Source organism: Pomacea canaliculata, linkage group LG5, assembly GCF_003073045.1.
Source record: "Pomacea canaliculata isolate SZHN2017 linkage group LG5, ASM307304v1, whole genome shotgun sequence".
NCBI classification, from domain to species: domain Eukaryota; kingdom Metazoa; phylum Mollusca; class Gastropoda; order Architaenioglossa; family Ampullariidae; genus Pomacea; species Pomacea canaliculata.
In genome coordinates this window covers 22,840,261-22,854,159 of record NC_037594.1, presented here as the reverse complement: position 1 = coordinate 22,854,159, position 13,899 = coordinate 22,840,261, and the positions used below count along the sequence as shown (strand labels likewise).

At 43.2% G+C, this 13,899-nt stretch overlaps 1 protein-coding gene across 1 annotated transcript; it reads right to left on the bottom strand.

The window, feature by feature from the left end:
* Positions 1-1,500: 1,500 nt before the first annotated feature.
* Positions 1,501-11,894, bottom strand: LOC112563600 (protein glass-like). Its single transcript, XM_025237715.1, has 3 exons — positions 10,286-11,894; positions 7,249-7,492; positions 1,501-4,419 (listed from the first exon to the last, which is right to left on the bottom strand). Exon 3 carries the CDS (start codon positions 4,006-4,008, stop codon positions 2,872-2,874), a length of 1,137 nt encoding a protein of 378 aa, XP_025093500.1. The 5' UTR covers positions 4,009-4,419; positions 7,249-7,492; positions 10,286-11,894; the 3' UTR covers positions 1,501-2,871.
* Positions 11,895-13,899: the final 2,005 nt, after the last annotated feature.

The window sequence follows — 13,899 nt, the reverse complement described above, 5'->3', positions numbered from 1 at the left end:
GATTTATTAAAAAATAATTTTAAAAAATCATAGCACGCATTGTATATTATAGCAAAATTGTTTGACATTTTTTGGAAAATTAGCACATCCGTAATTTAGAATTGATTAACCAGTTATGTCATCAAGGGATACAAACCATGAACCTGAACCTGTGCGTTGAAGATAGACAAATATAGGCGGAGAGATAGATAAGGCGATAGACAAACATTGTTTGAAGTAGCAGAAGACCTCTATCCAGTTTGTAGGAGACCATCATTCCCATGCGTGCTGATCGGCTGTACTTCTTTTTTCAAAATGGTGAGCGAATGTACTTTATCGACAGAACAAAAAGATTTCTAGAAAATTTCATCATGAATAAGTGATAAAGAGTAAAAAAGAAATCAGAAGTTCCTTCACGAAAAGTAGAAAAAGGCAAGAGAATAAATTAAAAGGTAAATGCTGTAAAGAAATTTATTTTTATAATTTCTGTTTATATCCCGACCTTAGTCAAGTAACGGCGAAACTGGAATATAATTTTATTATTGTTATTATTTATTATTATTTCTAGAGGTTTCGAACATTCTTTAATTTAAACTCTGCTCTTATTTTATTTTTATTCGAGCCTGGTGTGCATTATTAGCTATTCTGGCAACATTACAAGCGCACCGCTCCCACCAGGCTTACTATACTTGCGGTTTTGCAAATAATTAAGCGGAAACTGCTTAGAATTAATTACGAACCAATCAGAAATCACTACCTGTCTTTAAAAAAAAAAAAAAAGTCATGTAACAGCGAAGCTGAATATAACTATATCGGACATATAAATATTTCTTCTGGTAGGATTCTTCCCTCCCTTCAAATTGTCCCGGCCCCACCTCGAGGCAGACTGCAAGGTGGACAGCGCCACGTCGCACGCTCGTGCATGCTGAAGGACTTGTCGAGGGCCTTTGTGGACAGGAAGACGCTGGAAACGTGAGACCTGATGGGCGGGGTAATGGGTCGCTGAGACAGAGGATGCAGGCGCCATGTCACCAGGTAACAGTGGAAACGCCATTGCCGTTAATTTCCACAGGTGCGCACGCGGTGCTTGTGGATTCTGCGGTTTCACTCTGATCGTGCGCGGGGGGATCTAATGATCGGAGGGTTGGTGCCAACCACACGACGCCTGCTTGCCCTTCCAGTTCCAGCCGTTGTCTTGGATGAGGAGCCAGGTAAGTTAAGGTCAAACACGAGAAGCATTATTTTTTTATTTCTCGAAATCTTTATTGCAATCTCATTTCCTGCAGACCATTTCGCACAGAGATTTATCCAGTCTAGACACCCCCACACAGGAACCTAATTAAGACATTTGAAACTGATTCATATAACTGAACTGCATGCTGACCTGTGAACTTACAGCACCAATACATCTTTTGTCGTTCCTTGAGTTCCAAGTTCCATTCAGACTCAACTGTGGACAAAAGCTGTCAGCTTCTCAATTTGAGGCAGGGGCAAAGGGGAAAATAGCATGGTTGTTCTCAAATTTGAAATAAAATTAGGAAAAATCAGGGTGAATGAGTTACTGGGCTTGGCGCAATCCGGAACGTTGGCCACTGTCATGCGAAGTGATTTTTCAGAAAATATTTGCGGAAAAAATTAGTTTCATTTGTAAAATAACTCGTTGGCGAAATATTTCTATATTAAGATGTATTGGAAATGTTCGTGCATGTGAATACAAAGTTGCAGGATTTCACAATGAAATAACACCTTTCTTTTAAGTCGTTAAACGTCCTTACTCTACTACTACTGCTGCTGCTACTTCCTCTGTAAAGATAGCGCTTGATACTGGACTCTGCTATGCATATACACTCAACACATGTACCTGCATTATTAAATATTGAAAGAAATGAATTTTAACACTAACGCGTTTTTCTGGGCGTGTAGATACCTTCTCAGAACAGAAACAAATTACTGGCTGAGATTATCCATCTCGCATTCAAGTCATAAATATCTTTTTATCTACAGTTTAAGAAACTAGAGTCAACGTTATCTCTGTCGTTCTATTTGGTCATCTGTGGGGTTGTTTTCTCTCACTCGTACTGCAGTCAGTGTTATTGTGAATTCACAGTACGTAAATGGCATCATGGTACAAACATCGTTGAAGACAAAAGACTCCGTAAAATAGAAGTTGGCGCTTTATTTGTTCTTCTTTCTGGTAGCATAGCATTTTCATTCTTTAATCGGACGACTAGACACGACAATTATAAAAATGGTAATACACAATATTCAGTTGCGCAATCATACGAACATTCATCATTTGTGTCGACGAAGACGATGATGATGATGATGGAGTGATTGATGGTGATTGATTGATTGATTGATTGAGATGATGATGAGGAGGAGGATGTATAGAGCGCCTTTGCCAACCACCGGATGAAGGCTCACTAGCACGCACGTAGATAGCAATAGTCGCAATCGTTTCTCTCTCTCACACACAGTCGCTTCTTGAAACATCAGATGGTTATGTTGAGTGATGTTAATAAATTCATCTGGTGTGTTTTTTCAAGATTTAATTTTCAATTTAATTTTCAATCCCACACACATCAGCTTTACGTGTGGCTCCATGAATCCCACTGTTGTGCCCGTGACCTGGACGTCGAAGACAGAACAGGAAGACATGATCTGGGACATCTGCTCCAAAGAAAAAGTCAGGAATGTTAGCGGGTGAACCGATGAAATAAATGTCCATCCAAACATCAGAAAGAAATTTTTCACACACAAAAAAAATGCCCCGTTGTCAATTTTTTTCGTTCTGTTTGCAAGGGCAAGGAGGGCGAGGTTTCATTGATATGCAAAAACACCAAAGGAGCACGCTCGGGTGCAGGTCGTGGCGGTCACTTGACGTGGAGGACGCTAGGTCTGGTTGGCGTGCACCCGCATGTGGCGGTTGAGGTTGCCGGACTGCGAGAAGCGAAGCAGGCACAGCTTGCACTGATACGGTTTCTCGCCGCTGTGGATGCGTAAATGCTTGGTGAGTGTGGAGCTGTCGGAGAAGGCCTTCTTGCACAGGCGGCAGCGGTAGGGCCGGTCGCCGGAGTGCGTGCGCATGTGGGTGGTGACGGAAGAGCTCTGCGAGAAGCGACGGTCACACACGGGGCAGCGGAACGGCTTCTCCCCCGAGTGAGTGCGGATGTGCGCCGTGAGGTTAGCCGCCTGCGAGAAGGACTTGCTGCACGTGCTGCACTTGTAGGGCTTCTCGCCCGAGTGCGTGCGCAGGTGCGTCTTGAGCGTGGAGGGCCTGGCGTAAGTCTTGCCGCAGATACGGCATAGGTTGGTCTTCAGAAGCCCCTGGTGATGGTGGTGATGATGATGATGGTGATGCCCGTGCGCGTGATGGCCAACCGTCCCTCCCTCCCCCACCCCTACTCCCATCATCATACCAGCAGCAGAGGCTCCTCCGCCGGAAACGGAAACGGCGGCTGCGGCAGCGGCGGCCATGGCCACCTTGTCTGACAGGAACTTGGAGCGCTTGTTGAGCCCCACGGTGGCCGCCCCGTGGTTGTGGCCGTGCAGGTGAGGGTGTGGATGCCGCATCGGGCAGTAGCGAGTCGAGTCCTTGAAGGAGTCCACAGCTCCGGTGCAGGCAGCGCTTGCAGGTTTGTGGTAATAGAAGCTCCGCGCCTCGGTTGCCATGGGCGAGCGGAAATCCGAGCCGAAGGTGTACGAGGCCGAGGTGTATGAAGGCATGACGTGTGGGTGGGTCTGGCCACCGCTCAGCTGCGAGGGCGAGTACCCCGGGTACTGGCCGCTCGCCGACTGCAGCCAGTTGGAGTGGAGGTTGCCGGTGGGCACTTGGTGGTGATGATGATGGTGGTGGTGGTACTGCGAGCCCAGCGGCGGCGGAGGGGACGGGGGCGGCGCCTGCAAGGGTGGTGGTGGCCACTGCTGGGGGTGGGGTGGGCCGCAGTTGTAGGTGGCCCCACCGAGGTTGGGTGGCACCCCAACGTTCATGCTCATGGACACGTTGACGCTCATGGCCGGGAAAGGCATGCTGGCTTGCGCGGGGTGGTGAGACGGAGGGGGAGGATGCGAGGGAGGAACCTGCACCGCGGGGCTAGGGCAAGACTCGGGGTATTGGTGGGCGTACTGGTGGGGCAGCTGAGAGCCCACTCCGACTCCACCCCGACACTGTAGGCGTTGTGAAGCATGGACTGGCCGTGGGCCGAGCCGTAGGGCCCTGAAATACCCTGCGCCCCGTGCGGCCCCGGGGAAGGGAGGGCGGGGTAGGGCGACAAACCTTGGCCGGGTGGGCAATGGCCGTGACCCAGGTGCGGCATGGGGGGAGGCGAGAGGGGGGAGAGAGGACCTCCGAACTGAGGGTGGACGACAGCGTGCTTCAGCGACAGCAGGGCATCAGCGATGTCGTGGGGCGATTTCTCAGCTTTGAACAGCGGGTAATCCCTGGAAAATAAATCCACAATTTACTTTTACTATCATAATTATCAACATATCACATTAATTCCACCCAACCACCCCAAGAAGCACATCATAGTCCGCAACCAATCAAGCGACATGCTAAACACAAGGCATGCAAAGGGTTTAATACTACTGGTCAAAGATATAAGGTTTATTTATTTTGTTTATTTTTGTTGTTACTTTTGCAATATTTAGGAGTGAATGGTACTGAAGTAGGTTTTTTATCAACTGCCAATGAATGTCCCACCGTAACCTGTTTCTTAAAACGAGCGAGAAATTGTCGATTGGTGTGTCATGCCCACTAAAGAGCCCTTCATGCATGTCTGCTGTCATAAAAATCCCGAAAAGAAGAAGCAGAAGTTATAATTGTGAGGTAAACAGGAAACAACAACCACCACCAAGATCTAGTTGCTTCACATAAGAGTGAACGTAAACGCCTTGTTGCTTTATTTATTATGTCTGTAGTTTTAATACACTGTTCTCCCATCCTGCATTTTAATCATTTTTTTAATCACACGTGGGTTAATATAATTTTTTTTCTCCTCACACCACTAAAGGTCGTCACCCCAGTGACATTTGTGAAGTCAGGCGAAAAGAACCTTGATCACTTTCCAAAAACTCAGTGAAAAATGCAGTGTTCGAAATTTCTAGTGAGCGAAACATTTTTCGATCATATTTTGTGATTTAGTATCTTTTAAACGAAATAGACATACCAATAAAAAATTGGAGTCGGCTTTATCTTTGAACGCCATAGTATGTTACCGTATGTTAGGAATGCCAGGGTTTTGTTTGTTTCTTTCTTATTTGCAAGGACATTTGCTTTTGTGTAATCATGTTCTGTGCTTTGACCGTCATCTTTTTGAGAACCACGGCATGCCAGTGGCAAAATAATGTCTGATTCGAAGTCACGACAGAAGCAGCAGAGTTTTCATCGTTGTAACACTTTAAATGCAGATTATACTGTAGTTATATAATGTAACAGTGGATTGAAAATTATACTGTAATGTTGCAACGATGTAACAAAGTTTTTCGTACACTCTAGAGTTACAAACATCGACACTAAAAGCGTGTTTTTATCAAACATTTTTCAAAAATGAATCCTTATGTCAAACTCTTGAGGGATCATAGCGAGCACAGAGGATTCCCCCCAACCCCACATCATTATTGCTCAGAATTTAAGCTCTGGGTCACAATTAACATTGCTAGTAATTACTGATAAATATGTGAATGGGTAAACAATTTAGCCATCATATAAACAGATGTAGAGGATGGGGTTTAACCAACAAGAATGGTAGTCACTGCCGATAAACGGGTGGTTAGTGACGTTGCTATGCGCGTGGTACCGTCAGCAGCATTGGAGAGCATCAACTTTGTTACACCCCAAAAAATAAAAATTGTGGTTTCTCTTTTGTTGTTCTTTATGAGAAAAGTATTTATTGAGTATAAAGTTATTGAAACAGTCGAGATCTGTAAGCAAAATTCCAGAAGTGCGTGCAAGTGTGTGTGCGCGCTCGTGAGCGTAAACGGGATACAGTAAATGCGAACGTCTGCATGAACCGGTGTTTCTGTGTGCATGGAGCATGCATTTATTTTACATTTTCTCTGGTAGGAAAATATTCTTCACTTCATAAATAATGCGGATATAATTTTGTAAGCACACCTTTTTTTTCTCTTTGTCTTTATTGTGTGTATGTCTATCTGTACCAGTTGCTGCTTGTGGTGGAATTTTGGTGCCATGGGCAGCTAGAAATCAAATTCTGACATGATTTAATGTTTTAATATATCTTTATTTTTATATTTTAGTGCATGGTTTTTTAAGGTAAAATATTTTTCTTACTTATCATTATACTTTTAATTTTCTTTCTTTTTTGTTCTGCTCTCTATCTCTCTGTGCATTGGTTGTGTATGTCTCAGCGTTTAAGCCGAATCTGTGACTGTCTAAATGAATTATAAAATCTGTTACATTTTGCAGGAATGTATTTATTCAGATCCTTAAGATCATTGTATCTGCATATGTAGAATTCCTGTATCTGTTCTTCATATTGTAGCTATTTCGAGGGAATGGAATTAAGCTAAGTTAAAAGTAAGTAAATAAAAGTAAGGAAAGTAAGTAAATAAACAAATTAGATTAACAGCATTTGCGATAACCAAGATTATTTGCAACAAATCATAATTACCGATTTATATTTACAGTGCAATGTACAACAAAAGGTTTTGATATTAATATTGTTTGTTCTTGTTGCACACAATTTTTGAGGGTTCAAAAGACTAACCCATTCTATGGACAGGTATTTTTTGGGGTCGGGGGTGTGTTTTGTGGGTTATTTTTTAAAGATCCTGCAAAGTAGGAGCTGTATTGACTCGCTGACAAAATCTTGCTAGACAAAGTTCTAAGGTTCTGTCATTACGGTCGGGATGATCATGATGATATTTATATCAGGGATAAAGAAAAAAATGGTTTGACAACAGCAACATTGTCTATTATACAACAACGTGCTATAGAAAAAGGGCATCACTGCATTACTGGAACAGAAATAATGGAGTTGTAGAAATATTTCTCATACAACAATTCTTCAGCAACACCTAATGTGTCAACATTTCAGAAACATGACCGCGCATACAGACTTCTACAGAATTCTCAAATACAACAACACTGAGCAGCTTGGTGGACATGAACAGAACGCCAATAAAGCATTGACGACATGTTAATAAAACATGTGACAAAATGTCAATGCAACATAAAACAAAATGTCCATGAAACATATCCATACATCTGTTGACAACACATCGATGAGACACGTCATCGTAACTCACCTGTAAGACGGAGGACAGGACAGCGACAGGGCGCTGGGCAGGGAGTCGAACTCCAGCGGTGGGAAGGCCAGACCGCTCATGGCCGCGTCGGTTCCACAGAGAGGCGACTCCGCTCCACTTCCTGCCCCAGGGAACGTTGGATAGTTCCAAGTCACGATGACCGCCGCTGGTCGGACTACCCCCGTGGCGCCACACGTCCTCTGGGGAACCTTCGGGGCTGTTCAGCGCGTAGGAGTTGTCCATCCTGTTTGGGGGCAAGGTGGGAGGTTGAGGAAATGGATACTGATGTCAGACAAACGTACATCACAAGATTGCGGAAGGAAAAGCAGCAGCAGCAATGCGAAATAGAATGAGGCAGCCATGTCAAGGGGAGCACAGAGAATACAAGACGGCAAGAAATAATGTTTGAAAAAAAACCAATGTGTATATTTAAAAATAAATAAATAGGGAAAGAGGCCTCGCCAGTTGGTGGACACACTGCTGCCGATCAAAGAGCTGTTCAGATGATATCTTGTTCTTTAGGTTTTTATTCCTTTATATATAAAATAAAATTGAAAATTGCCTATTTATCTGTAAACTAAAACAAAAAATCTGTTTAATTTTAAATAATTTTCGAACAATTTTAACTAAAATTGTTTTTAATAAGATAAAACCGTTTAAGCCGGACTTTCGTTCTTGTCAGCACATTTTTCGTGGTCAGACGAGAGATACCGAGAAACACCGAATGTATGAGGTGGGAGCTAAAACTGCAATTCATCCAAATCGCATAGGAGCGAGCTTTCAAGAAGGTTTCTACGTTTGTTTCTTTAGAACAGTTGAACCACACGGATCCAGAAATTCCGTAAATGGTGTTTTGCCCTTGAAGGATCATAGATTGTTGGATGCAGGAGACAGGTTTAGCAGAGCAAAGGCAGAAAAACATCATCACTGTCGAGAATAGATGTTATGTCGGTGGTTACATCGATGAGAATTGTTTCAGTACTGTGGAAACATCCAAATGTCTGAGGGGTGAGGTGATGCGCTTTTAAACAAGACCAGAGTTGTGTCTAATTACTGTCACCATTGAAGAGAAAAGATAAGCTGGAAACTAGGTGACAGTTGTTTAACACGTTGACGTCAAGCCTGGACGTTTGTAGAAGTAGTCTCGCCAGGGTATTTGTAAATAAAGATGGGAAATGACCTGTTGACAAACTGACATTAACAATATTCGTGATTGCAGGAAGCAAAACGTCCAGGCACTCAAGAAGGCGGGTTGGCACTGGGTCTAAAGAATGTTGGAATTCGCTTGATATCAAGTCTGACACAGAGTTCGACATGAATCGGTTCGGTTGGACACCTCGAGAGTCCCCCTGTCGTCTGATGTTGCACTTTGTTCGTTCCAAACAAGGGTTGCATTATAAAAAAAAGGTTTTATGTGGGGTCTATGACGGAATCAGACAAAAGTCGCGAAAATTGTCAGGTACGAGAGAATCGCACGACGGCGCGATCGCTTCCCACAGCTCGGAAGTCTTAGAGTCTCACCTACAACTTGCAATTCCTAAAAGTATTGCATAGAACTTACAAATCATGGATTCTTAACGAAGTGTTGTAGAAATGTGATTCCTATTCTCCAATTTATTTTTTTTTTAAATATATTTTGAAAATTGGTTGTCTTCACAATCAGAAACACTGAAACCATGAATGGATTTCCTTTCCAGTTTGGTTATATATCCTTTTTTTATTTTTGCTTATATGATTTTACTTTCAAACACTAATTTATTTAAAGGTTACTTACTATTGTATTATGCAGCCAACATTTCTAAACAAGATGCACAGTTGCAACTTGCTGCTGTTAATGTATAGCTGACTGACAGAAACCGCAGTTGACATACTGTGGGGTTGGTAAGACTGTCCCACCCAATGCCCTAATATTACATTATTTCTCTAGTTCACGGCCTTGAAGCAGCTGAATATTTTGAAATTAATTTCTTATTTATTTACTAACAATTGAGAAAAATGATGATTGTTAAATGTGAAAAAAGAGTAAAACTGTAGTTTTATTCAAATAACATTTTTCAGCTTTTCTTTCTTAAAAAAAAATATTTCATTTTTAGAATAATTGCTACTAATTCCCAGGAGGAGGAAAATGCTATTTAGTATTGTAAGAATGTTACAGGAATGTCTCATTATATATATATATAATGCATCACTAGATTGTTGATATACGAGCAGCTAAATTTTTCAGGAAAATGAAATATGCGCTACATTATTTTTTAGCCAACATTTTTTAACAGACGCTTTGTGTTTATTTATTTTTTCCGGTGTAAACTGTCTCAGGGATATGAAACAATAGAGAGTTTCAAAAAATCAGGATAGTTAGGACCTCGTGCTTTTCACTGTTAATATTTGATACTTTCTCCCAAACACTTCTTACACCTACGTACACAAAGTAAATCACAAAAAATAACAGTTGATATTCTGAGCTTGAGGAACAAACTTTAAACATTTTACGAGTCAATCAATCTAACAGCTTACCCTTTACATAACGGGTAAAATCACATCTAAAGTTTAAATTAAATACGTATATACATATATACTTATATACATAAATAATACGTATACAAGTAAATACATAAAAAAGTTAATATATACAAATATTTTTGTACACGTGGCAAACTACGTTAATTGTTTGCTCGCATTTTCTTTTAACCGTTTGGCTATATATTAAAAGATGTTTATTTCAAATCGAGAAAAAAATTGAAACTGGCTTCAAAATGAATTTGGTTTTACGAAAAGGGAAAAAACTATCCCATATACTAAAAAAAGAAAAAAAAAAACAGAAGAAAGTATTTGTGAAAACGCTTATGCCGATGCACGGTCTCTCTATAGAAAATGAGATGAAGTATTTGGTCTTTGTCAAAATGGTATGGCTTAAATTTGTCTAATTGCATCAAAAGTATGAAATATAAATAACAAATATTTCAATGTAAAATGTCGAGATAAATAAGTTTTCTAAAAGAAAAAAAAAAAGAGGACAATGTCAAAACTGACCACTCACCTGCAACCGTCCGAGCGACTAGACGGCCGGTCCCCGTGATCATAAGACTGGATGTCATTTTGCCTCGCGCCGCACCAAAGTTTAAATACACCACCTCAGCAGGGAGTCCAGATGATGAAGAGGAAATTCTAGCCAACTCGCGACTTTAAATCAAGCCACCGGTACTGGCGCTACCGGCACAATCTCTTTCTTCAAACCTTGTACGGATTCTTTCATCCTCTCTTTTTTTCTCTCTCCCTCCTCTGTGCTGTCTTCTGCTGTGCCCTCCCTCCCTTGCTCTCCAACGCTCGCCCCGTGCGTACTTGGCAGTGACCACGTAAGATTATCCGTCATCAAGAACTTCATTTCAGGCTGGTGCTGGTGGATTGAGCGCTGAAGCAGTAGAGATGCGTGTTGACTGGTCCTCGCGCCGTCGGAAGCCACAGGAGCGCGTGGAAGCGGCGCTAGCATAAGCGGCACGCGCGCGGTGATGGAAGGCCGTGCATGAAGCCCCGCAAGACGACAGCCTAGCAGACGATCGTCGCGTTTCTATCAGTGAGGACGCCCCTCAACTTCTTGTTGCCGTCTTGTGCTTGCAAGTTTGTTGTCGTCCATCTTTGCTCGCTCCCTCCCTCTCCCTCCTTCTTCTTCCACTACTTCCCCAACCCTCGTCCTCCTTTCGAATCCTCCTCCTCTTTTTTTTTCTTTTCTTTTTCTCTCTCTCTCGTCTTACTTTGTGGACTCCGCCCGCCAAATTAAAAACCGGCATCCGAGCGGGACGAGCGGATGTAGTACACGCGTTTGCGAGCGTCCAGAGCGCGTGCAGGTCGCCCGACTGCGGCGCGTGGCCGGCGGTAAACAGAGGCGCGTGACTGCCGATCGCCCGAGTCGTTTGGAAGCGTTTTAAGGGCTTAACTGTCGCCAAGCACTGCTTATCTGATGAACGCGACACCTTCAGCCGGTGCCTCTCGCGGCGGAGGTTTTTTTTTTTGCTTATTATTGAAGCTTTCTCTTGGCCGCGCCTGTCCAAGGTCTTCTTGCGACCCGCCCTGCCACCCTCCTGGTCGCGCGCGTGCATGAGAGCACAACCCTGTGTTCTGCATCGTTCTTCACGTCGTTGTCCTTTAACGCTTTACAAGAATTACCGTGTGCGCCGACTCGCCCTCCCAGTTCTCCCCCAACACCGCCACCATCACCATCATCACCACCAACTGTCTTCTGGTGGACAAGACGAGAAAATGGCAAGGAAACCCTTCTCCTATCCTTTGTGACCACAAAAGATTTTTAGTGTGTTTTTTTTGGAGTCTTTTTTTTAGTTTAAATTGCTGTTACGGTTTTGGTGTGATAGCAATGATGTGTCGCGTGGAGGCCGTCGTTTGCGGTGATGTTGCAGCAGTCGCGGTTGCCTACCGCCGCACCGCCCTGCTGTTTCTCGTCCCGATAATTCTCCTTGTTTTTATGTCTCGCTCACGAAACTTCTTAGATAGAAACAACACAAAACAAAGCAAAAAGCAAAAAACAAAGGCTGTCGAAGCTCGACTTAACTTTGTAAAGGTTTCTTCTTTCGAGTTATATAATTTGAACTCTCTCTCTTACACACACACACACACACACTTCTGACATTATTTATTGATACAGTGATTAATTCGTTCCGGGAACGGTCGAGAACCAAATTGTTCGAGAACCTGAAACCCAAGGAAACTGGATTAATTCGTTCCAAGCCCAGAAAATGCCTATTTATAATTTGTATATAATATGGAGAAAACATGAGTCTCAACAAGAAATAAGAAATAAAAGTGTATTTATTAAAACAAAAACAAAAAAAAAAAAAACAAAAATGTACTGTACAGTACAGTAAATTGTGTTTCATTTACTGTACCTGTACCAAACTTTATGGCAGGAGTGAATGAATGGGCCAATGAACGCCATTCGGCTCAAGGAATGTTCGAGTTCCAAATATTTGTTCGAATTCCAAGACAAAATTTTCCGAATACGATTCAAGGCGTTCGAGAACCGAGGTATCACTGTACTTTAAAATCAAGACCTTGAAAACAAATTAATTAAAATTTTTGCATTTTGGGCCCAGAAAAGAAAACCTTCCCCAAAGATAAAAATCCCTGTGTACAGTCAAGCTTTTACAGCGTTAATATTCAATCTCTCCGACGTTATATAAAAATATTGCATTTGTGAAATAGAAATAAAGTCTTTTTCATTAGGATTACATTTATTAAACTCATGGCACGATTAGTGTTTGTTTGTTTGTGCTCGCGTGTGTGTAGGATAGAGGGAGCGGTTGTCACGTGTAATAGTGTAGATGGCCCATCAATCGTTGTGCCTCCAGCGCACACATCTCCTCTAGCCCCCTGCACCCCTCCAGCTGGAGGGTTCGTTGTCGAAACCCTAGCAAGACCTCGGCCTGCGCGTGCGCATCTTCGTCACGTGCACGTGGGCGCCTGCAGCGCGACAAGGCGCGAGAAAAGGCGAGAGCGCAGAAGACGCCAATTAGCCTTGTTGCCATACTGGCCCAGTCCCTCCACACAGATCATTGTCTTCTCGCTGCGACTAAAATGTTTTCCGTGGTGACGGCTCAAGTCTGACCCAGGGACAAGCGCAGTTTCCTGAAGTGTTGCAATTGTCATCTTCATCCCTCGACACAACTGTCCCTTTCTACATCTCGGCTTTACTATACTACAACCATTGACGACGACGACGATGATGAGGAGGAGGATGGAGGGGGGGATGATAATGATGATGATGATGATGCCGACCTTCATATTATTTTTTTAATTTATCCACGTCACGACCGGCAGTCGGACTTTCGCATTCTTTACGAAACAAAACCCGAGATCACTTCAGGTTGATACGTCCTGTTATTTATACACCAAAAAAATTCTAAAAAACATAAATTGTAATACAAGACTTTCAAGCAAATCAATTTAAACCATACCGCAACAAGTTACCACTCCTGTCCATTCCAAATCATAAGGCACACGCCATTTATTATTCAACACAGAAACTACGACCGCGCGCAGGCTGGTCTACAATCGTTCTCTGAATTTTCACCAAGACAACATACACATGTCCGTTTCAACACACTCCTAGCGATACTTCTCTCCGAGCACTTTTCTAGCCACCAGCACTGTCCGTGTGCTCATGAATGTTCATCACACACATACACACAGTCCGTGTAAACCGTCTTACTCTCCCTCTAACGTTGACGGTGGAGAGTAACAATGGGGGTACGACCTTCCCCCTCTCTACAGGTAAACTCAAAAGGCAAAAGTCTTACTTTGCGTTGTCGGCATCAGCGGACAATCGTCAGTGTCCTCGACACTGCACGAATTTAAAGACGACAGCGACGGCCCTCCACACGGTCGGTGTGTCGTCGTCGTTGTCAGGTACGAGAGTGAAGCCCACTTGCTCAACACTCTCCGAGGCTTTGATGAGGATGTCCTCCGCCTTATCGCCGGCTCGGGTTGTTCTTTCTACAGGAACCTCTCGTCTGCTCGGCGATGTCCACTGCTCCTCTCAGCAGAATCGGCGTACAACCTTCAGGAAACTTGAGTCGGCTGTTAACCCCAACAGCAGCAACAGCAACAGCAACAGCGAGTCTATCATAAATCCCCTCCAATCTA